The sequence below is a fragment of the Lepidochelys kempii genome, chromosome 9 (assembly GCF_965140265.1).
Source record: "Lepidochelys kempii isolate rLepKem1 chromosome 9, rLepKem1.hap2, whole genome shotgun sequence".
Lineage (NCBI taxonomy): Eukaryota > Metazoa > Chordata > Testudines > Cheloniidae > Lepidochelys > Lepidochelys kempii.
In genome coordinates this window covers 102,979,752-103,005,067 of record NC_133264.1, presented here as the reverse complement: position 1 = coordinate 103,005,067, position 25,316 = coordinate 102,979,752, and the positions used below count along the sequence as shown (strand labels likewise).

The following is a 25,316-nucleotide window of genomic DNA, read 5'->3' as shown; positions in this document are numbered from 1 at the left end:
AAATTCATTCCTGCAGAGATCAGGCCCTGGAGTAAGAACTGTCAGAATAGCAGGATACCTGCTCCTCTTGGCAGAAAATACACAGAAATATCAGATGTTGAAATCAGTCTGTTAATGAGGTACTATGAAGACAGTAAAGAGCTCTCCAAGTTGTTCTAGTTCATGGCACTTTGTGAAGAACAAAAAAGAAAGTGGTATGTAGAAGGAAGCATCCCCAGGCTTCTGCAAACATCATGGCATATTGTTATTTTGGTGTTTATCTGAACCATTCCCAGTACACTACATTTGTTTCTTTAGCTAGTCATACTGATGGCTTGGGTCAACTGTGGCTTGTAATTTAGCCTTTTAGAGTGGGATTTGCTAAAGTAATATATGCCATCAGTTATAATGGAATTGTAGTTACTGTAAGTTATCAGTACATCAGGCAGAGAGAAAGGCACATCCTCTTCTTTGAGGGGAAGTAGGGGACAGATAGGAATATATCCACCGCATACTTCAATACCACATAAGGCAAGGCTAATTTAATATTTCTCTTAATCCTAATAGCCCTACAGTTGCCAACCCACCAGCATCTTGCTGCAATGAGAAAAGAGAGCTCATTCCATATAGTGCAGGCATAACACACATTTTTGCATGGGTGAGATACTTTAGGAAACTAAGATCTGAACCACTAACACAGGCTGCTCCCAAATACAGTCAGTGGCACCTACGCAAGGAATGAGATTATTAATTTCAGTACACAAAACCCACAAATCCCAGCATCCTTATATTAATACAGAATCTCTTATACAGCACATCAATTTCAGATCTGCAAGTTGCAGGGGCAAGTCTTTAATGGAGGTTTCACACTGCTGCTTTTTTGCTCATCCTAGGTGTTGTGGGTAAACAGACTTCTGAAGATAGAAGCCAGTGACCATTCACAAAGGGGTAGGAACAGTTATTGAAGTGTTTAAATAGAGCTTCAGCTAAAAAGTAATTTATAATAATGTGTGACCAGCTAGCGTGGAGAGGAGAATTATTTTTAAAATGCTGTAGCCCAGGTAACCGTATCCACCATAGCTGGCCAACCATTAAAAACAGTTTAACTGGAACCATAGTTAAACATGGTTCCTGGCTTCATGTTATAGGACCTACACAATTCCAAGACATGATCTGCCATGAACTCTCATGCAATGATGCAGGGGTTAATTATGGTTGGGAGAAAGAGAACTAATTCCTCAAGAGCAACAGTCTCCTTCCAACTCTCTGGAATTCTCCTAAAAGGCAGGGGAATGTACATGTACAAGTATGCAGGTCATACTAGGAAATCCACTTTGAGAATGTCATCCCAATTACCTCAAGCAGTTTGAAGAGAGAACAATAACTCCACTCTCAAAATTTAAAATACTCTTTAGAGGGGGAAGAGAAACCCTAATGCAGTTAAGACAACTATGGCAGACCTGCATTTTGTTACTATCTCACGTCTCTGTTCCTAAACCACCACAGAATCATTTATTTGAGTTACTGTCATCTAGAATTCCACATATCAGGAGGTGCCAACTTCTGATCTTAATACTAATGAAACCATTTCAGGAGTTCCTTATGTCTGAAACACTGGACCAAACATGATTGGTTTTCATTAACTTTTCATACAAGTAATCACATTCTTCACTATAAAGTAAGTCTCATATTAATATTGAAGGTTTCAGCATTTTTAAATTTAGACAAATGGTTTTCAAATTTCATGATGTCAAATTAAGGCAATAATTAGAAAGCCAGGCTCTTGTCTGGTAGACCAAGTTGATGAATCAGTAAGGGCCAGAAGCAGCAGGAACTATATTTAAAGCAAAATTATCAATATCTGTCGCTTTCAGCAAGGCCAATAACTGAAGTTTGTCTAGTAAAGGAAAAGTTTGGCTTTGAAGAAGTCCCCTCATCCTCTTCTATTGAAAAGAATGGAAGCCAACTGAACTCTGGAGATGGAGACTCTGGAACTTTAGAAGATGGATAGATATTTCATCAGTCTCTCACTAGGCTGGAATGAACTGGTTTGTCTCAGTTTCCCTGAAGCAGTTACCAAACTGCAAGAATATACTTTGCATGAACCATTTCTGTTTAGACCTGTTAGTGCAAGATGCAAATCTTCAATTAAAAAAAAGAAAGGAGCCCGCCAAGATCCCCGTCAGTCTTCATTTCACTTCAAATATCCATCGTCTTCGGCAACTACAACAGGACACACTTTTTTGTGTTTTTCTTTGCCACTGGGTATAAAACTGCGCGCACAGCTTCAGCAAACACCTCTCGAACCCCCTCCTGGTTCAGAGCTGAGCATTCCAAATATTTTACTGCTCCAATCTGTTTGGCCAGTGAAGTTCCCTGTTGTGGGGTAGTGGGAGCCAAGCTTTGCTCCTTCAGCTTTTTAACGGTTTCCACATCACTTCGTAAGTCCCTTTTGGTGCCAACTAAAAGGATTGGAACATTAGGACAGTGGTGAGAGACTTCAGGGTGCCATTTGTGCCGAACATTTGCATAAGAGGAGGGACTTCCAATGGAAAAACAGATGACAAATACATTGGTTTGAGGATATGAGAGGGTACGTAGACGGTCATATTCCTCCTGGCCTGCAGTGTCCCAGAGATTTAGACTAACTGTCCGGCCATCCACAGTCATCTGGGCACTATAGTTGTCAAACACAGTGGGTATGTACTCCTCTGGAAAGGCATTGGTGGTGTAGCTGATGAGAAGACAGGTCTTTCCCACCGCACCATCTCCAACAACTACACACTTTATTGTCTGCATTCTTTACCCAGAAATGGAGAATCCTGCCGAAAGAGAAAACAAAGTCACTCACTTATAGGAATTTTAAAACAAAAAGTGTAGAAGGTTTCTCTAATACAATGCCCTCAACATTTTTAATAATTTATTTTTGGTAGCGGACACAGCATGCTAGATGCTAAACACACATAAAGAGGCAGCCTACACTCTAGAACACTGGTTCTCAAACTTATTTGATCATGCCCTCCTTTGTGTCTGTAGGAGTTTATCCCCCCCCCAACAAGTACATATACCAATAAAAAACAAACATGCAACTCTCATTAAATATTAAAAACAGTAAGGCATTGATTCAAACAGCGCCAACGATCCATTTTAATAAGGGCAAAATGGAAATTGCGATGCTTAAAGTTAAATGTGCACACTGAATCATAAACTGATTAATGTACAGATGGCAACGACTTGTATAATGCTATTCAAGCTTAAAAGAATAGCATCAAAATGCACAGCGCCATCTGAAGATCTGATCTGTCCGAAGGAATCAGCTTTGCTAGTTGTTTGTTACTGTGGGTAAAATGTGCACAGTGAGGATCCCCATCCCCCAAGTTTCTCACACACACCCGAAAACGTATTCCATAGCCCTCCCAGTTTGAGACCCTCTGCTCTAGAAAGAAACAGTAGAAGTAGAGGAGAGGAAAAAGAGGTACAACATACAAATAGAGTGGTCACATGGCAATTGGACACATCCTGATTATTTAGCTAAATAAAAATAAATTAGCTGAATACCTACAACCTAGCCTTAATCAGCCAGATAATTTCTTGTAGGTAATCTAAACGAGTCTTTAGGACTTGACTGCAGAGAAAGGGATTTGCGGTCTTGTGCCCCACAGCAAGATGTTCTCTGTCACTTGTGGTATCACACTGCTTGGCCCACTCCATGCTATCCTTGTTCTCTACCACCTAAGCAGTAGTAACACAGAGAAGGCTCTAGGAGTTAAACTGAATATGATTCAATGCAGATGAGGCAAATGCGCTAGTAAGATGTATGAATACTGCCTATAAAATAAGTAAAGTAATTAATTCACTCAGCACCAGTTACCTAGTACTGTAGAGTATTCAGACCACACCAATAAAAGGTTTAGAATATAGAACCTAGGAGGAAAACTTGGTACATCTGTTCTTCGAAATATAATCAGACTGCTACCATGTCACTCTGAATACACAAAGAACTGTTCTAAAGAGACCAAGAACAGATTATTCTCACTAATCATTGACGGAACAGGCAGGAACTAATGAGCTGCAGCAAAGAAAGCTCATGTTAAGTACTAGGAAAACCCTAATACCAAAAGAGTTCATTAGTAAAATAAGCTTCCAAAAGCAGGTTGTAGAATCACTACTGGAGAGATCAGAGATTAAGGCCTTGTCTACACTTCAGAGTTGTGTCGATGCAAGTTACGCCAAACGATCAAAACCCACTCTAATTACATCACTTGTGCACGTTCACATAACACTCCCATCAGCAGAGCTCTAGCATCAACAGAGTAATGCACTGGGTACCTATCCCACTGTGCCACTTGCTACCTTCTGCGGCTAGAGGCTAGGAGTTGTGGGAAGGCAGAGTGGATCACAGAGCAACATGGATACCGGCTCAACATCCCATGATGCAGCTTTTTCTGTTCCATCACTCCATGGGCTTCCGACTGTGGTCAGTGCCATTTTTCAACAGCCTGTTTACAGTGCGCCCGCCCTCTTTGTCTGAAAGGATGGATCCTGCACTGCTCTCTACGGTTGTGGTCACTGTTATGACTAAGTCATGGCTGGTCATGCAGTATATCATGAGCAGCTCCCAATCTAAACAGGAATCTGAGGTGCCTGACCTGCTGTGTGCAATGGAGAGAAACACCACCAGATTACATTTGCCATTCACTGAGCTGCTGCACATTTCTCCCCACTGTATTTTCCACTGCAGGCATCCGATGAAGTGAGCTGTAGCTCACAAAAGCTTATGCTCAAATAAATTTGTTAGCCTCTAAAGGTGCCACAAGTACCTTTTTTTTTTTTTGGCGAATACAGACTAACACGGCTGCTACTCTGAAACATGGTGGACCGTCGCTTTTGGGCTTGCATCGTTATGCAGATCTGGAATGATGAGCAGTGGCTGCAGAACATTCAGATGCAGAAAGCCACCTTCCCAGAACAGTGCGTGGAGCTTGGCCCAGCACTGCGGCACAAGGACACCAAAATGAGAGCTGCCCTCTCAGTGGAGAAACACGTGGCGATCACTCTGTGGAAACGGGCAACTCTAGACTGCTACCAGTCAGGTCGCGAATCAGTTTGGTGTCCATAGTTGGGACTGCATTATCGCAAGTGTGCAGGACATTCTACTACAAAACTGTGACTCTTGGAAATGTGTGTGATACAGTGGATGGCTTTGAGGCAATAGGATTTCCTAACTGTGGCACGGCGATAGATGGCACACATACCCCAATTTTGGCCCCAGACTATCTTGCAAAGGAGTACATCAATAGAAAGGGGTATTTCTCTATGGCATTGCAGGCGCTTGTGGATCATTGTGGGCGTGTCACTGACATCAATGCGGGCTGGTCCGGGAAGGTGCATGACGCACACATCTTCAAGAGCATTGGCCTGTACAGAAAGCTGCAAGCAGAGACTTTCTTTCCAGACAAGATTCCAATGGGGGATGTTGAAATGCCCAAAGTGATCCTGGGAGACCCAGCATACCCTTTACTCCCATGGCTCACGAAGCCTTACATAGGAAACCTGGACAGCAGCAAGGAGCACTTCAACAACAGGGTGAGCAAATGTAGAATGACCGTAGAATGTGCTTTTGGCAGATTAAAAGCACACTGGCACTGCCTTTATGGCAGATTAGACCTAAATGAGGAAAATATTCCCATGGTCATAGCAACCTGCTGTGTGCTGCATACTATTTGTGAGGCTAAGGGTGAAAAGTTTTCCTCAGGGTGGAGCATGGATGCGGATCACCTGGTGGCTGATTTTGAGCAGCCAGAACCAGGGCTATTATAGGGGCACAACAGAGGGCTATTTGAATCCTGGAGCCTTTTAGGCACCATTTTGACAATGAGCACCAGCAATGTGTCTTGCTATACAGCACTCTGCCATGCTTTGTTAACTTGCCACCTTGCATGAAAATTTTGATGATTCCCAATAGTGATTTGTAGTCAGCAAATGATCAGATTGCAACTGTGTATTAATTCCAGCAGCAACCACTGTGTGTAGGAGACAAATGAAGACTGATTATTTTTCAGAGAGTATGTTTTTATTAAACACCAATTAAAAACACAGAGAAAATGCTCAGTGGAAAGGGAGATAACAGTGAAGGGCAGTGTCCTGATGTAGGTTCTCATAGCTATGTGTTACTCCAGCTATCATTTTGGAAACTGTCTGAAGGGGTGGAGTGAACAGGGTACTGAGACAGGCTGGGAAGATGCAAGAAATGTCTGAGAGGAGTTTGGGGAAGGCATGACAAGCATCTCTGTATCAGCTGCAGGGGGATGGGAGGGGAGAGAGAAGAGCACGCATGTGTTCTGCCTACAGCGTGATTACAGACTTCAACATCTCTATTTGGTCCTCCATCACTTTTATCATCTGCTCCTGGGCCATTAAAATTCGCTCCTGGCTCTCCTTGCTGTCCTGCCTATTTTATAATTTTCACTTATTGTCTCTCTCCACACCCTTGTGTTCTTGTTTCTCAGCATCTGAGGATTGAAGAACCTCTCAAAGCATGTCCTCCTTGGCTTCCTTACCTGGCAGAGGCACTCTGCCGGCATGTAGTGGGTTCCCCTGAAGGCCACATCTGCACAAACACAACAAACAGAACCATTCTTGTTAGTGCATTCACAGCTTCAAATCATAGTAAAATGCACCTTTTAAAATCTGAAATCAATTTCTCACTTTCCCTTGGCAGGTACACAGCTCAGCCAACACCCTAAACATGGTGAGTTCGTCCGGGGGAGGGAGAGCGCTCAAGATGGGGCAAAAGGTCTGGGAGGTTTTTTCAGAGGATCACTGCAAGCAACTAGGGACAAAATTGTAAATTCTACCACCAATTTTCCAGACAGAGATCATAGAAGTCAATATCTCACTCCTGCAGGTAAGCAAGGAGGCATCTCCTGCATCTGTCTGGCTCGGATCCCTATGCAGCTCGCCTCTGTGCTGTTTTGGTCCCTGCACAAGTAATTCCTGATTGGTGCAGGAAAGTTTCGTACAATGGGGGAAGGAACAAAGCAGCTCTGCCAAGGAACCTTCAACACAGGATTAGTGAGTACTTCCAGGAAAGTTGCCGAGCGATCTCTCTAGCAGATTCCATGAAATTTCAGTGTGCATTAACACACTGTTCTGCCTCACTGCTTAGTTGCACAGGGGGATGCAAATCACATGCAAACACAGCTAGTCTTGTACATTTCTGTCCCTTCACCCACTTCTAGCACATAAAGCAGCGTCAACTCAAAAAGATCACTTACCAGAGCTCCCCTTTCCTGCTTCATGCACACCAGAGACAGATTGTTGGGACTGGCTCAAACCTGCCTTGGTCAAGAAAAGGCCCTGGCTTGCCGCAGTACCAGATGACCCTGTTGCCTGTCCCATCTCGTCCTCCAACTCAACCTCCTTGTCCACGACTTCGTCCTTGGGGTTGAGTCCACTGTCTGCTGTCTCCAGCTGTTGCCCCCCCACCCCGCAAGTATCCTCAGGGATCTTGATGGTGAAGGTGGGGTCACCACCGCGGATGGCGTCCAGCTCCTTATAGAAATGGCAGGTCTCCAGTGCAGCACTAGAGCAACAGTTTGACTCCCTTGCCTTCTGGTACATCTGCCTCAGTTATTTTATCTTCACATGGCACTGATGCATGCCCTGTTCATAGCCCTTATCCAACATGCCACGAGAAATCTGACAGTAGGTATCAAAGTTCCTACAGCTGAATTTAAGCTGGGACTTCACAGCCTCCACTCCCCACAGAGAAAGCAGATCCAACAACTCAGGTGTGCTCAAAGCAGGAGAGTATTTGCTGCATGGAACCGCCATGATCAGCTGGAAAGATGCTATGTAAGCTCTCCATGCCAAGCAAACAGGAAGTGGAATACAAAAATTCCTGGACCTTTAAAGGTGAAGGTGCAGATACCTGTGTACCTGGGTGCAAGGCAGTTGAGTTCGAACTGCTGACCAGAGTGGTCAGGATGGGCATTATGGGACACCTCCTGGAAGCAATTTACAGCAACATAACCAAGTGCAATGTCTACACTAACACTTTGACCATATAACTTTACCACAAAAAGCTCAACACCTCTCATTGAGGTGGTTTTATTTTGTTGGCAAAGCAGGAGAGCTTTGTTGGTGGAAGTTGAATTATACTGCGTACATCTCCATTGTTTTGTTGACAAAAGATAACTTTTGTCAACAAAACTCTGTAGTGTAGACAAGGCCTAAGACTTTACGCCCACAACCCTTAAGAAACATTATGATATGCTGACCTAGTGCAGGGGGCTTAGCTAGATGGCCAAGCAGAGAATTCCTCAAATCCAACCTATTCCATCTCTCGCCATCATATGATTCCCATCATTTTCAATCCGGACTTTATAGACCTGAAGCTCCTGCTGTTCATCTGCAGGCATAAAAGTTGGCTGTACATTTTCATGCTGCAGTTTCTATTGCTGAGTCTGAACAAGAATGAAACTGCTGCACATATCTGCCTCCCCACCCTAATATCTTTCTGGCATTACTTATAGTCCTTGACTCCTGAACTGCAGACAAATCAGTTGCTTCCAGTCAAGATAGAAAGTGAGTGACTACATTTCATTTTTTGTAATCGGCAAAGATACCACAGAACATAGTACTGAGACCATGTTAAAATGGTTAAAACTTCCACAAAAACTGCGAAGTTCTTTTCCTCCAACTCCATCCTTGATCCCCTCCAATTTCTAGAAGTCATCAATAATCTCTTAATAGTCAAATTTCAGGGTCTCTCCTCTGCCCTGATCCTTAACTTTATCAATCACATCTGCATTAACATCTTATCTACACTGAGCTTCCACAATACTGTCTTCTGGTTTTCCTCCCATGATCAGTATACTTTAATATTTTGTATTAGCTGGATATAAGTTACTTAAATTTTGGTACATAATAAACCTAAACAGACTCATCAAATAACTTGTCAGGTTAGTGCTGGGCAAACTGAAGGATCCCAAAATACATTGGGAATTGTACACTTATTCACAACTAAGATACAGCCAGCTCTGCAAAGCATGGTAGAAAATCTGCCCCAGAAATCACCTAACAGGTTTGGAGGGGAAACAAAGTAGGTTTGGGAATTTTTGTTTATATGTCAAATGGAAGGATGAAATTTAGGTAGATATAAGTCACTTAAATTAATTAGAATCTAGACAAGACTGGGGTAAAACACTCCAATTCTTGCGACCACCATTAAAAAGGTGGATTCTGCGGCAACATGTGCATCTAACTGTTCAAACATGCCAACCAGAATCAGTGTCAGGACTAGAGTTTAGTAATTCAACTTTTAAAATATTATGTTAAAGTGGCACACATCAATGATCAGCTACCTAGAGTCATAATTGAAAGTAGAGCTGTGTACATTATATTGAGGTGATAGTACTTCTATTAAGATTGCACCAGAATTTCCATTTTAATAGGGGTGAAAAAGGCCTATACAAAGAATGGTTTCAGAGTAGCAGCCGTGTTAGTCTGTATTTGCAAAAAGAAAAGGAGTCCTTGTGGCACCTTAGAGACTAACAAATTTATCTGGGCATAAGCTTTCGTGGGCTATAACCCACTTCAGACGCATGGAGTTAAAAAATACAGTATAAATATACAGCACATGAAAAGATGGGAGTTGCCTTACCAAGGGGGGGGTCAGTGCTAATGAGGCCAATTCAATCAGGGTGGATGTGGCCCATTCCCAACAGTTGACAAGAAGGGGTGAATATCAGAAGGAAAATTACTTTTTGTAGTGCTAACGAGGCCAATTCAATCAGGCCCTAAAATACAACCGCATTTACTCCAATCCCTCAGACAGAGATAAACACCTACAGGATCTCTATCAAGCATTCTTAAAACTATAAGGAGTAGTTGTGGCACCTTAGAGACTAACCAATTTACGTGAGCATAAGCTTTTGTGAGCTACAGCTCACTTCCGATGAAGTGAGCTGTAGCTCACGAAAGCTTATGCTCACATAAATTGGTTAGTCTCTAAGGTGCCACAAGTACTCCTTTTCTTTTTGCGAATACAGACTAACACGGCTGTTACTCTGAAACCTATCTTAAAACTACAATACCCACCTGGGGAAGTGAAGAAACAGACTGACAGAGGCAGAAGGGTACCCAGAAGTCACCTACTACAGGACAGGCCCAACAAAGAAAGTAACAGAACGCCACTAGCCATCACCTTCAGCCCCCCATCATCAAGGATCAACAACCTATCCTGGAGGACAATCCCTCACTGTTTTCTGTGGAGCAGTGAGTGCCCACAGTGGGATTGGGTAAGAGGGGTGGGGGGAAATGAGGGAAGGGGAATGAGAGGGTGGAAAATGTGGGAGGGAGGGGAAAAAGTGGGAACCCAGCATGCAGTGTCTCCTCAGCAGCAGCTGGGGCTCCCCTGTTAAGCAGGTTCAACGAACCCTCACCCTGAGAAGCCCTACCCCACTACACATGGACTCCGACAACCCCGCTCGCACCCTGGGCCCCCACCCCAGTGAGCCCCAACCAGCTGCACCCTGGGCCCCCACCCCAACAAGCCCCACTCCCCCAGCACCCAGACACCCCCCCTGCCAAACGCCATCTCCCTACACCCAGACTCCCCCACTGAGCCCAACCACCATCACCTGGATCCCCTGCAGAATCCCATTGCCCCTGTGCATCCAGATCTCCCACTGCCCGCACCATGATTACCCCACAGAGAAACCTCTCACCCCACATCTGGATCCCCCCCACGCTAAGCCCCTCCACATTTGGATCATAGAATCATAGAATATCAGGGTTGGAAGGGACCTCAGGAGGTCATCTAGTCCAACCCCCTGCTCAAAGCAGGACCAATCCCCAATTAAATCATCCCAGCCAGGGCTTTGTCAAGCCTGACCTTAAAAACTTCTAAGGAAGGAGATTCTACCACCTCCCTAGGTAACGCATTCCAGTGTTTCACCACCCTCCTAGTGGAAAAGTTTTTCCTAATATCCAACCTAAACCTCCCCCACTGCAACTTGAGACCATTACTCCTTGTCCTGTCCTCTTCTACCACTGAGAATAGTCTAGAACCATCCTCTCTGGAACCACCTCTCAGGTAGTTGAAAGCAGCTATCAAATTCCCCCTCATTCTTCTCTTCTGCAGACTAAACAATCCCAGTTCCCTCAGCCTCTCCTCATAAGTCATGTGTTCCAGACCCCTAATCATTTTTGTTGCCCTTCACTGGACTCTCTCCAATTTATCCACATCCTTCTTGTAGTGTGGGTTCCAAAACTGGACACAGTACTCCAGATGAGGCCTCACCAATGTCGAATAGAGGGGGACGATCACGTCCCTCGATCTGCTCGGATCCTGCTGGGCTGAGCCTGCCCAGCCACACCTGGTATGCCCGGCACAGAGAGGCAGGGCCCTGGGGTGTTTCTGGGGCAGGCCCAGCCCTTGCACTGTCAGGGTCAGGTGCAGCCTCACTACTGAGTTCCTGTACTGGGAGAGGTAAGGTGGGAGATCACCGTGAAGCCCCTAATGCAGCCAGTGGCCTCTGCTCCCCACTGCCACGCTGGAGCCACATTTATTGACAAAATATGCAGAATTTCAAAATATTGTGTGCATAAATTTTAATTTTTTGGTGCAGAACTCCCTCAGGAGTAATACTGGCATGAAAACTAATCTCCAAGAAGATTTTTTTTTCTTTTTTCTGCTTTCTTTTCTGCTTTCTGAAAGTAGGAAAAAAGCATACAGGCACAAAGCCAAAAATCTCAGCAGTGGAGATCCACCCAGAGAGTATCACAGCTTACACTGGGAAAGGCCTGGCAGGCAGAGTAGAATCCCCAATGGTCATGTCTTCTGGCAGAGTTCAGTGAGAAATTCCACAGAAGCACAGCGTACAGATCTTATTTCATACATTCACAGAATAAGTCAGTCATCCACCTTTCCTACTAAAAGAACAAAACTAGACTCCAAGAACTACAATGCTCACGTGGCTACATTCTCCTCTACAAGACCTTGACTTTGTGCATTTCACCTATCCAAAAACTTGCCTTTGTGTAAGCTGTACATAAGAAAACTGCTCTACACTTGGAATAAGGCAAGGCCACAATCAAATTCCCACTGAAGTAAAAAGAAAAAAAAGTCTCAAGGCATGAGAAGGTAAGTAAGCCACAGGAAGATAAGTTTTTATCCAAACCTCATTCTTATTTCAATACAGTTTATAGGACAAAAGTATTGTAGGAAAATCTCAGAGTTACATGAGGACCAAGACTGGAATGAGGGGGTTTCCCCCCTAAAATTATATCAACTTTTTTTTTTGGGGGGGGGGTGAGGAGTGTTTCATATTAACAGTTCAAATCTAGTTTGTTTGCAAGTGAACTGGAGTAGCTGCAAAACATTTCATTAGTGGTCAACAGGCTTCAAACTGGGGTTTACGAGCAGCAGCATAGCAGATAAGAATTTCTCCAAGATGTCACTTGTGCTCCAGAATCTAAGCTTTCAATTTTAAAACAAAATCTTTAGTGTGGAAAGGCAACCCTAATCTCTCTCCACTACATCTAGGGAAGTGAGCAGGATGTGGCTTGCTTACGTGCCCAAGCTCTAAAACATTTAGATCAGCGATACTCAGACAGAGGCTCCCAAGCTGCAAGTGGCTCTTTAAGGTGTCTCCTTTGGCTCTTTGCAGCACATATTAAAACAGTGTGTGATTGAATTATTAACCAATCAGGCTGCTTTTACTATGTTATTAACCAATTGTAGTTGATAAAATGAAAATGCTGTGAGAATATATATATTATATACACACAAAATATTTGTCATACTGTTTAAATATGAATATATAGTACTCTGGTAAGTGAAAATGAATTCACACTATGTCTCTTTTGGGTAATGTTGATCACTAGTTTGGCTCCTAAACCACTGAGGTCTGAGTATCACTGATTTAACTATACAATCATTTCCTTGTGGAGGGTTTGCAGGACTCCAACAAAACCCTCCAAACACTCAAAACCTTCACACATCAGGAACCCAGAATCCAACTTGTCAAGGGAAGTGACTTCTACCTGGGTAATTTCATTTCTCTTATTATTTCTTATCCATGAGTGTGCATGGTGCTGTACATGATAGAAGTATGAAGACACTTCACAGTCCAGAAAATCTTACAGTCAAAAAGAGAAGAGGGACAGAGGGACCCAGACGAGGGGATTCATCTTAGATATTTATTTGCTTTGGTGGCCCTCAAAATGAATCTTTTGGAGAGATTTAAGTGAGGAAGGAAGAAAATGAGTAGAACAGGATAGAAAGGAAGGTGTGTGCATAGGTGGCAGCATGAAAGATGTGGAGACAAGAATGTGAGAAATCAATAGGAGACATGTAGGGCTTGTCTATACTTACCCCATTGCAGCATTGCAGATGCACAATTACAGCTGTGCCACTGTAGTGAAGACACTACCTATGCAGACAGGAGAGCTTCTCCCGTCGGTATAGGTATTCCACCTTCTTGAGAGGTGGTAGCTATGTCAACAGGAGAAGCCCTCCCATTAACACAGCACTGTCTACACCAGGAGTTTGGTCAGGATAACTGCATCGCACAGGGGTGTGGATTTTCTGACATAAGTTTACAATATAGCCTAGAGCTAAGACTAGCACCACTGGCATGGCAAAAGAGGTATGAGTTATGAAGCGAGATCCAAGATGCAGGCTAGGGCAGTTGTGCCTGGCTTTCCAGGCAAGGATGGAAAGTTTAAATTTAATATAGTGAGTGATGAGCGCCAATAGAGGGATTCAATGAGGGCAGTGTGTATGGATCTACAAGGTAGAATGGTAATTTTGGTGGCAATGTTTTGGATGTAATATAGATGCGCAGGCAGTGTACATCTGGAAGGACAGAGGAAGGAATTAGTTAAAATCAAGGTGGGAGATAATTAGGGCAAGAGCTTTAGCACCCAGGATAAAGAGAAAAGTGAATTTGCAAAACATGGAAGAAATAGCAGAATATGACTACTTCTTGAGAAGCTAGTCCTGGGACCCACAAGGGGAGAGGCAATTCTTGATTCTGTCCAAAGTGGTGCACAGGATCTGGTCCAAGAGATGACTATAGCTGAGGTGCTTGGTAATAACAACCATAACGTAACTAAATTTAACATCCTTGTAGGGGGAAAATACCAAAGAAACAGACCATAGTTCCCCTTTTTGAAGTTAAATGCTACTACACAAAAATGCTAGTTAAACAGAAGTTAAAAAGAATAGTCAAAAGGTGAAATGCCTGCAAGCTGTATGGAAACTATTTCAAAACACTATAATAGAGGCTCATACTAAAAGTATATCCCAAATCTTAAAAAAAAGAAGAGAACCAAAAAATGCCATCATGGCTAAATAGAGTAAAAGAAGCTCACTTCTTGTTAGAAGCAAAAAGGCATACTTTAAAAACTAAAAGTCAAATCCTACTGAGGAAAACAGAAAGGAGCATTAACTCTGACAAGTCAAGTGTAAAAGTATAAATTAGGCAGGCCAAAAAAGAACGTGAAGAGCAACTAACAAGACAAAAATTAACTGCAAAAAAAATTTTAAGTACATCAGAAGCAGGAAGCCTGCGAAACAATCAGTGGGGTCACTGGACGATCAAGGTACTACAGGAATACTCCAGGAAGACAAGCCCATTGCAGAGCAGCTAAATTAATTCTTTACATCAGAGCACATCAGGGAGACTCCCACACCCAAGCCATTCTTTTTAGGTGAAACATCTGAGGAACTATCCCAGATTAAGGTGTCACTAGAGGAGCCTTTGGAACAAACTTTAATTTAACAGTAATAAGTCACCAGGACCAAATGGTATTCACACAGGAGTTGTGAAGGAACTCAAATATGAAACTGCAAAACAACTGTGGTACATAACCTATTGCTTAAATCAGCCTCTCTACCAGATGACCGGAGGGTAGCTAACATAATGCCAATTTTTTTAAAAAGAGGCACCAGAGGCGATCCTGGCAGTTACAGGCTAGTAACTGTAACTTCAGTACCAGACTAACTGGTTGCAGATATAATAAAGAACAGAATGATCAGACACAGATGAACACGATATGTTGGGGAAGAACCAACATGATTTTTGTTTAGGAAAATCATGCCTCACCAATCTATCAGAATTCTCTGAGGGAGTCAACCAGCATGTGGGCAAGGGTGATCTAGTGCATATAGTATACTTGGATTTTCAGAAAGCCTTTACAAGGTCCCTCAAAGTCTCTTAAGTAAAGTAAGCAGTCAGGAGATAAGAGGGAAGGTCCTCTCATGGGTCAGTAACTAGTTAAAAGATAAGACCCAAAGGTAGGAATAAACAAATAGTAAGTTTTCACAGTTCCCCAACAATCTGTAATAGGGCCTGTGCTGTTCAACATTCATAAATGACCTGGAAAAGGGAACAAACAGTGAGGTGGCAAAGTTTACCAAGATAGTTAAGTCTAAAGCTGACTGAAGAGTTACAAAAGCATCTCACTAAACGGGGTGAGTGGGCAACAAAATGGCAGATGAAATACAATGTTTATTGGTGCAAAGTAACATATTCGAAAAAATAATCCCAGCTATACATACAAATGAAGGGGTCTAAATTAGCTGTTACCACTCAAGAAAGATCTTGGAGGCTTTATGGATAGTTCTCTAAAACCATCTGCTCAATGTGAAGCAACAGTCAAAAAGAGTTAATGTTAGGAACCATTAGGAAATGGATAGAAAATAAGAAAGAAAATATAATGCCACTATATAAATCCATGGTATGCACATACCTTATATACTTCATGCATTGGAAAAATTGGAAAAAGGTACAGAAAAAGGGCAACAAAAATGATTAAGGGTATGGAACAGCTTCCATATGAGGAAAGAGTAAAAAGACTGGGGACTAGTCATCTCTTTCTAAGAAGAACATGGGGGAATATGATAGAGGGCTATAAAATCATGAGTGGTCTGAAGAAAAGTAAGTATTATTTGCCCTTTCACATAACACAAGAACTGTCACCCAATAAAATTGGTAGGCAGCATGTTTTAAAACAAATTGCCGCCCTGACCGGGAAAACCGAGAAGTCTGCTGCTTGCCAGGGGCTAAGATTCGCGATGTGACGGAGAGACTGCCGAGACTCATCAAGCCCTCGGATCGCTACCCCTTCCTGCTTCTCCACGTGGACACCAATGATACTGCCAAGAATGACCTTGAGCGGATCACTGCGGACTACGTGGCTCTGGGAAGAAGGATAAAGGAGTTGGAGGCGCAAGTGGTGTTCTCGTCCATCCTCCCCGTGGAAGGAAAAGGCCTGGGTAGGGACCGTCGAATCGTGGAAGTCAACGAATGGCTACGCAGGTGGTGTCGGAGAGAAGGCTTTGGATTCTTTGACCATGGGATGGTGTTCCATGAAGGAGGAGTGCTGGGCAGAGACAGGCTCCATCTTACGAAGAGAGGGAAGAGCATCTTTGCCAGCAGGCTGGCTAACCTAGTGAGGAGGGCTTTAAACTAGGTTCACCGGGGGAAGGAGACCAAAGCCCTGAGGTAAGTGGGAAAGCGGGATACCGGGAGGAAGCACAGGCAGGAATGTCTGTGAGGGGAGGGCACCTGCCTCATACTGGGAATGAGGGGCGATCGACAGGTTCTCTCAAGTGCTTATATACAAATGCACAAAGCCTTGGAAACAAGCAGGGAGAACTGGAGGTCCTGATGATGTCAAGGAACTATGACGTGATTGGAATAACAGAGACTTGGTGGGATAACTCACATGACTGGAGTACTGTCATGGATGGTTATAAACTGTTCAGGAAGGACAGGCAGGGCAGAAAAGGTGGGGGAGTAGCACTGTATGTAAGGGAGCAGTATGACTGCTCAGAGCTCCGGTACAAAACTGTAGAAAAACCTGAGTGTCTCTGGATTAAGTTTAGAAGTGTGTGCAACAAGAGTGATGTAGTGGTGGGAGTCTGCTATAGACCACCAGACCAGGGGGATGAGGTAGATGAGGCTTTCTTCCGGCAGCTCACGGAAGCTACTAGATCGCATGCCCTGATTCTCATGGGTGACTTTAATTTTCCTGATATCTGCTGGGAGAGCAATACAGCAGTGCATAGACAATCCAGGAAGTTTTTGGAAAGCGTAGGGGACAATTTCCTGGCGCAAGTGCTAGAGGAGCCAACTGGGGGGGTGCTTTTCTTGACCTGCTGCTCACAAACCAGGTAGACTTAGTGAGGGAAGCAAAAGTGGATGGGAATCTGGGAGGCAGTGACCATGAGTTGGTTGAGTTTAGGATCCTGACGCAGGGAAGAAAGGTAAGCAGCAGGATACGGACCCTGGACTTCAGGAAAGTAGACTTCGACTCCCTCAGGGAACGGATGGCCAGGATCCCCTGGGGGACTAACTTGAAGGGGAAAGGAGTCCAGGAGAGCTGGCTGTATTTCAAGGAATCCCTGTTGACGTTACAGGGACAAACCATCCCGATGAGTCGAAAGAATAGTAAATATGGCAGGCGACCAGCTTGGCTTAATGGTGAAATCCTAGCGGATCTTAAACATAAAAAAGAAGCTTACAAGAAGTGGAAGGTTGGACATATGACCAGGGAAGAGTATAAAAATATTGCTCGGGCATGTAGGAATGATATCAGGAGGGCCAAATCGCACCTGGAGCTGCAGCTAGCAGGAGATGTCAAGAGTAACAAGAAGGGTTTCTTCAGGTATGTTGGCAACAAGAAGAAAGCCAAGGAAAGTGTGGGCCCCTTACTGAATGAGGGAGGCAACCTAGTGACAGAGGATGTGGAAAAAGCTAATGTACTCAATGCTTTTTTTGCCTCTGTCTTCACGAACAAGGTCAGCTCCCAGACTGCTGCGCTGGGCATCACAAAATGGGAAAGAGATGGCCAGCCCTCTGTGGAGAAAGAGGTGGTTAGGGACTATTTAGAAAAGCTGGACATGCACAAGTCCATGGGGACAGACGAGTTGCATCCGAGAGTGCTGAAGGAATTGGCGGCTGTGATTGCAGAGCCATTGGCCATTATCTTTGAAAACTCGTGGCGAACCGGGGAAGTCCCGGATGACTGGAAAAAGGCTAATGTAGTGCCAATCTTTAAAAAAGGGAAGGAGGATGATCCTGGGAACTACAGGCCAGTTTGCCTCACCTCAGTCCCTGGAAAAATCATGGAGCAGGTCCTCAAAGAATCAATCCTGAAGCACTTGCATGAGAGGAAAGTGATCATAGAATCATAGAATATCAGGGTTGGAAGGGACCCCTGAAGGTCATCTAGTCCAAGCCCCTGCTCGAAGCAGGACCAATTCCCAGTTAAATCATCCCAGCCAGGGCTTTGTCAAGCCTGACCTTAAAAACCTCTAAGGAAGGAGATTCTACCACCTCCCTAGGTAACGCATTCCAGTGTTTCACCACCCTCTTAGTGAAAAAGTTTTTCCTAATATCCAATCTAAACCTCCCCCACTGCAACTTGAGACCATTACTCCTCGTTCTGTCATCTGCTACCATTGAGAACAGTCTAGAGCCATCCTCTTTGGAACCCCCTTTCAGGTAGTTGAAAGCAGCTATCAAATCCCCCCTCCTTCTTCTCTTTTGCAGGCTAAACAATCCCAGCTCCCTCAGCCTCTCCTCATAAGTCATGTGTTCTAGACCCCTAATCATTTTTGTTGCCCTTCGCTGGACTCTCTCCAATTTATCCACATCCTTCTTGTAGTGTGGGTCCCAAAACTGGACACAGTACTCCAGATGAGGCCTCACCAATGTTGAATAGAGGGGAACGATCACGTCCCTCGATCTGCTCGCTATGCCCCTACTTATACATCCCAAAATGCCATTGGCCTTCTTGGCAACAAGGGTGCATTGCTGACTCATATCCAGCTTCTCGTCCACTGTCACCCCTCGGTCCTTTTCTGCAGAACTGCTGCCTAGCCATTCGGTCCCTAGTCTGTAGCGGTGCATTGGATTCTTCCATCCTAAGTGCAGGACCCTGCACTTATCCTTATTGAACCTCATCAGATTTCTTTTGAAGATATTGAACAAAACCGGCCCCAGGACCGACCCTTGGGGCACTCCACTTGATACCGGCTGCCAACTAGACACGGAGCCATTGATCACTACCCGTTGAGCCCGACACTCTAGCCAGCTTTCTACCCATCTTATAGTGGGAACAGCCAGCATGGATTCACCAAGGGAAGGTCATGCCTGACTAATCTAATCGCCTTTTATGATGAGATTACTGGTTCTGTGGATGAAGGGAAAGCAGTGGATGTATTGTTTCTTGACTTTAGCAACGCTTTTGACACGGTCTCCCACAGTATTCTTGTCAGCAAGTTAAGGAAGTATGGGCTGGATGAATGCACTATAAGGTGGGTAGAAAGCTGGCTAGAGTGTCGGGCTCAACGGGTAGTGATCAATGACTCCATGTCTAGTTGGCAGCCGGTATCAAGTGGAGTGCCCCAAGGGTCGGTCCTGGGGCCGGTTTTGTTCAATCCCCGCAGTCTCTGCTGATCCACCTAATGGATTGGGGAACAGGCTAGAGACTTTCCCCTCTGGTGGAGCCCACAGTCCAGGTCAACTCCTCCGGCATCAAGTAGGGAGTTGAGGGCCCGCCTGCTACTCAGGGTTCCAGCCCAGGGCCCTGTGGATTGCAGCTGTCTACAGTGGCTCCTGGAACAGCTGCATGACAGCTACAACTCCCTGGGCTACTTTCCCCGTGGCCTCCTCCCAACACCTTCTTTATCCTCACCACAGGACCTTCCTCCTGATGTCTGATAATGCTTCTACTTCTCAGGCTTCCAGTATTAAGCTTCCCACTCTCAGCTTCTTGTGCCTCTTGCTCCCAGCTCCTCGCATGCACCACAAACTGAAGTGAGCTCCTTTTTAAACCTAGGTGCCCTGATTAGCCTGCCTGCCTTAATTGATTCTGGCAGCTTCTTGATTGGCTGCAGGTGTTCTAATCAACCTGTCTGCCTTGTTTCCAGAAAGTTCCTGATTGTTCCGGAACCTTCCCTGTTACCTTACCCAGGGAAAAGGAACCTACTTAACCTGGGGCTAATATATCTCCCTTCTATCACTCTCCTGTAGCCATCTGGGCTGACCCTGTCACATATCCTCCCCTCTGCTCAACACCACAGGATTGGACAACTTGGGACGTCAGGCAGTGTACCCATAACAAACCATCTGCATTGCCATGGTGGCTTCCAGCCTGTTGTTGTATGGTGAATTGGAAAGGTTGTATGGACAGAAACCTTCTCTTTATTTCGCTGCATCCATTGGAGGGGTTCATGGTCGATCACATGGGTAAACAGTGGTCCCAGCAGGTAATGTAGTGTTTCCATGGCCCATTTCACAGCAAGGCACTCTCTCTCAACCACGGCACACTTCTGCTCTCTTGTGAGGAGTTTCCTACTGAGGTAGAGCATTGGGTGTTCTTAGTCTCCAACCATCTGTGATAGGACAACTCCCAATCCTACTTCAGATATATCTGTTTGTAAAATGAATTCTTCGTTGAAGTCTGAGGCTATACGCACAGGGTTACTGCAGAGGGCTCTCCGTAGATCCATGAATGCATTCTCCACAGTGTCAGTCCACTTCACCATGTCCGGACCCCTAGCTTTTATCAGGTCTGTCAGAGGACTCACTCTGGTAGCGAAATGGGGAATAAATCGCCGGTAGTACCCCACCACCCCAAGGAATGCCCAGACTTGCTTTTTCCCCCCGATTTGGCCGGGGTCAATTTGTTTGTTCCAGTTTGTTCAGCTGGGGCTTGACCATGCCCCTTCCTACAATGTAGCCAAGGTATTTAGCCTCAGCTAGCACTATAGCACACTTGGCTGGATTGGCTGTAAGGCCAGCCCGTCTTAGTGTGTCCAGAACCGCAAGTGGGTCTCCCAGTCGGGGGTATGGATAAGTACATCATCCAGGTATGCAGCTACATAACTGGTATGGGGCTGCAGGAGCTTATCATCCTTAAGACGCTGGAAGGTGGCAGGTGCCCCATGCAATCCAAAAGGAAGAACAGTATATTGAAACAGACCCTCTGGTGTCAAGAATGCAGTCTTTTCTTTTGCATCTTTGGCAAGGGGAATCTGCCAGTATCCCTTTGTTAAATCAAGGGTGGTCAAAAAAATCAGGCATTGTCCAGGCGGTCAACTAACTCTTCAATACGGGGTATGCATCAAATTTGGCTCTCTCATTCAGCCGGCGAAAGTCATTACAAAACCTAGTGGTGCTATCGGGTTTGGGCACCAACACAATCAGGCTCGACCATTGACTGTGGGACTCTGACTCCCAGTTCCAATATCCTTTTTGCCTCCGCCTTGATCTCCTCCCTTTTTGCCATGGGGACCCGGTAGAGCCTTAAAGTTACCTTTGCCCCAGGATCTGTGACAATGTGGTGATGTGTTTCGGTGGTCTGGCCTGGTTTGGTTAAAAACACGTCCTGGTACCAGTTGATCATCTCAGTTACCTCCTTATTCTGGTTCAGTGTCAGATCAGTGGATATTCTGATCTGCTCATGTAGGTTATTTCCCTGGATCAGGGCCTCTTGGGCCACTACACATGCCTCTCGCTGGTGCCACGGTTTCAAGAGATTAATGTGATAAATCTGTCCTTGTTTTCGGCGTCCTGGCTGCCACACCTTGTAGGTTACTTCCCCCACAGGTTCAACCACCTCATAGGCCCCCTGCCATTGGGCCAGAAACTTGCTTTCTGCTGTGGGTACCAACACCATCACCCGATCCCCTGGTTGGAACTGTTGGACTTTTGCCTGGTGATTGTAATGGATTCGCTGGGCCTCCTGCGCCTTTTCCAAATGTTTCCATACAATAGGGGTGACCTGGGCTATCCGGTCTTGCATCTGCAACACATGGTCAATTATATTTCTCCCCTCATTGGGTTCCTCTTCCCAGATTTCTTTTGCGATATCTAGTATGCCATGGGGGTGGCACCCGTACAATAACTGAAAGGGGGAAAACCCAGTTGAAGCCTGAGGTACCTCCCAGATGGCAAACATAAGGTAAGGTAGTAAGGTGTCCCAATCCTTCCCATCCCAACTTACCACCTTCCTTATCATAGCCTTGAGGGGTCGGTTAAACCTTTCTACCAGCCCATCGGTCTGTGGATGATAGACCAAAGTCCTCAGGGTATGTATATGGAGTAGTGTACAGAGATCCTTCATTAGCTTCGACATAGAAGGGGTTCCTTGGTCTGTTAATATCTTCTTTGGTAGCCCCACTCAGGCAGAGATCCCCACCAGCTCTTTAGCTATCGTTTTAGAAGCTGTGTTCCACAGGGGGACAGCTTCTGGGTAGCGAGTGGCATAGTCCAAAACAACATGTATGTATTGGTGGCCCTGCGCCGTCTTCTCCAGGGGTCCCACCAGGTCCATGGCTATTCGCTCGAAGGGGACCTCTATGATAGGAAGGGGTGCTAAAGGTGCCCTCAAGTGGGGATGGGGACTGTGCACTGACACTCTAGGCAGGATGCACAGTACCTCCATACTTCATGTACTCCAGGCCAGAAGAACCATCATAGGACCCGTGCCAGGGTCTTCTCTACCCCCAAATGCCCCCCAAAAAGATAACTATGGGCAAGACTTAATACAGCATTCTGATGTTTTTGAGGTACTAGGATCTGCTGCACCTTCTGTCCCTGTACTGGTGCAACCCGTTATAAGAGATCCTTCTTCATTATGAAGCAGGGTCATTGTCCCTGGGTTTTCCATTCTATGGAACCCCATCTATTTCGGTCACCTCCTTCCTAATATTGTCGTACCTTGGGTCTTCAGCCTGGTCCTGTCCAAAATTTCCTCTCCTGCGGCTAATCTGCCCAAGTTCTAGGGGACCAGTCTCTGTTCAGAGGCATTAGAGTGGGGTCAGACTCGGGTGCTTCTCCCTCCTGGGTGGCCTCCTGTTCAGCTGCTTGGGTCCGCCTACCTATGAGAGCGACCCTCTGGCTTTGGGTCAGTATTCAGGTTCCCAGAGCCTTAGCTGCCCTTCTTTCCCTTTTAGTCTTTCTACCCAGTCTGGGAGGGGAGAACAAATCTGGGGATATTTCAGAGAAGATTGGGGGTTGACAGTCTACTATGGACACCTCACTAATTTCAGGGTCCCCCTCTCTCTCCAATCCCTCTACTGGGAGTCAGTCTCCAAAAGCAGGGAAGTCCGTCTCCAAAAGCAGGGAAGTCCCTTCCTATGAGCACTGGGTATGAGAGTTTAGGAACTACATCTGCTGCTACCTCAGAAGTGTTTCCCTGGATTTCAATTTTTACTGGGATGGTGGGATAGTAACTAACTGTCCCATGGACGCATGTTATCCCCATACATTTAGCCTACAGCAGCTGACTACGCTTCACGAGCTTCCCCGAGATAAGCAGGATAGCACTGCCTGAATCAACCAGTGCCGTGGTCTCTACCCCATTTAGCTTCACTGGTCTGGTGTACATATGTGGTGTTAGTGAGACCCCCACAAGGTGGATTAGGGAGCATGGGTCTGCCCAGTTCCCCAGGTTACACTGCATAGGCTCCTTGGCATTGGGACACTGTGCAGCTATGTGTCCCCACTCCCCGCAGGCATAACATCTGTATGGAGCCCTAGGCATTCCCTGGTCTCTTGGTTTGGGCCTTCTAACATCACGATCCTCTTCTCCCTCAGTGCTCCTCTTTGTGGCTTCTGGTGGGCCTTCAGGCCCCCCCCCCTTTTTTTCCCCCACCTGTGCTCTCCTGGTGGCCCAGACACCCAAGCTCTAGGGCTTGGTGCTGCCAATTTAACCCGGGGTGCCTCTTCCTTAATTGGTCGGGTCTGCTCCCTTGCCATCCTTTGCCTCTCTACCAGTGCAACAACCTCGTCATAGGTGGAGGGTTCGTTCTGGCTTACCCAGGCGCAAAGGTCTGGAGGTAGTCCCCTCATGTATTGGTCGATGACCAGAACCTCTAGTATCTCTTCTGGACTCCAGGACTCAGTTCGCAACCACTTTTGTGTGAGATGGATGAGGTCATACAATTGGGACCATGGGGTTTTGTTTTCCTGGTACCTCCACTCGTGATACCGCTGGGCCTGCACTGCGGTCATTACTCCAGATCTGGCCAGGATCTCTGCTTTCAGCTGGGGATAGTCTGCTGCAGCTTCTTCAGGCAGATCATAGTAGGCCTTCTGGGTCTCCCCACACAGGAATGGGGCAAGGATGCCAAACCACTGATCTCGAGGCCAGGCCTCCACTAGGACTGTCCTCTCAAAGGCCAGGAGATATGCCTCTATGTCACCCTCCCTCATCATTTTCTGCAGGCAATTGCTGGCCCATATGATCCGCATCCCATCATGGCCATGGTTCATCTCCGTAAGGGCCTTCACTTAACTTACCAGTTCCCGCAACACAGTACGGTCTTGAGGGGCCTGGTCCATCAACAGGTGATTGGTCTCCTGCTGCAGCCGCACTGCCTCCTGTTGGGCGGCTGCCTGGACACAGGTAGCCTCCTGCTGGGCGGCTGTGGCTTGAATCAGTGCCCGCACTATGTCTTCCATTGTGGTGGGGGGAAAAAAACCAAAACAAAAAAAACCCCACCTGCTCCCTTCCCCCCCCCCATACCCTCCTTCTTCCGCTGTGCTGTGCACACCGGATCCCACCACTGACACCAGTTGTGACAAAGTTTCTCCTCTGCCTTGCTGGGTCCTGCATTTATGGGCTGATTTGCTCGCCTCATAGGTTCACAGCAGCCCTCAGTCTGACCATTTTCATGGCTCAAATCTGCCTCTCTCTCAGTTAGCCTCATCACTGGCCAGCATGGGGAAAAGGAAGAACAATCCCCGCAGTCTCTGCTGATCCACCTAGTGGATCAGGGAACAGGCCAGAGACCTTCCCCTCTGGTGGAACCCACAGTCCAGGTCAACTCCTCTGGCATCAAATAGGCAGTTGGGAGGATGGAGGGAACCCGGGCCCTGTGGATTGCAGCGGTCTACAGTGGCTCCTGGAACAGCTGCATGACAGCTACAACTCCCTGGGCTACTTCCCCATGGCCGCCTCCCAACATCTTCTTTATCCTCACCACAGGACCTTCCTCCTGATGTCTGATAATGCTTCTACTTCTCAGTCTTCCAGTAGTAAGCCATCTCACTCTCAGCTTCTTGCACATCTTGCTCCCAGCTCCTCGCATGCACCACAAACTGAAGTGAGCTCCTTTTTAAACCCAGGTGCCCTGATTAGCTTGCCTGTCTTAATTGATTCTGGCAGCTTCTAAACAGCCTGCCTTAATTGTTTCCAGAAAGTTCCTGATTGTTCTGGAACCTTCCCTGTTACCTTACCCAGGGAAAAGGGACCTACTTAACCTGGGGCTAATATATCTGCCTTCTATCACTCTCCTATAGCCA

The 25,316-nt window shown here is 45.9% G+C and overlaps 1 protein-coding gene across 4 annotated transcripts in view; it reads right to left on the bottom strand.

Moving 5' to 3' along the window:
- The window catches only part of LOC140916801 (rho-related GTP-binding protein RhoG-like), a 35,569-nt gene continuing 10,253 nt past the window's right edge, over positions 1–25,316 (bottom strand). For 2 of the 4 annotated variants that reach the window (XM_073358678.1, XM_073358681.1), the window contains exon 2: positions 1–2,801. In XM_073358678.1, the coding sequence (XP_073214779.1) occupies positions 2,203–2,778 (576 nt within the window). In that variant the 5' untranslated portion in view covers positions 2,779–2,801 and the 3' untranslated portion in view covers positions 1–2,202. Of the gene's footprint in view, positions 2,802–6,539; positions 6,590–7,256; positions 7,864–25,316 lie in introns of those variants that run through there. The other 2 variants (XM_073358680.1, XM_073358679.1) reach the window with 2 other exon arrangements.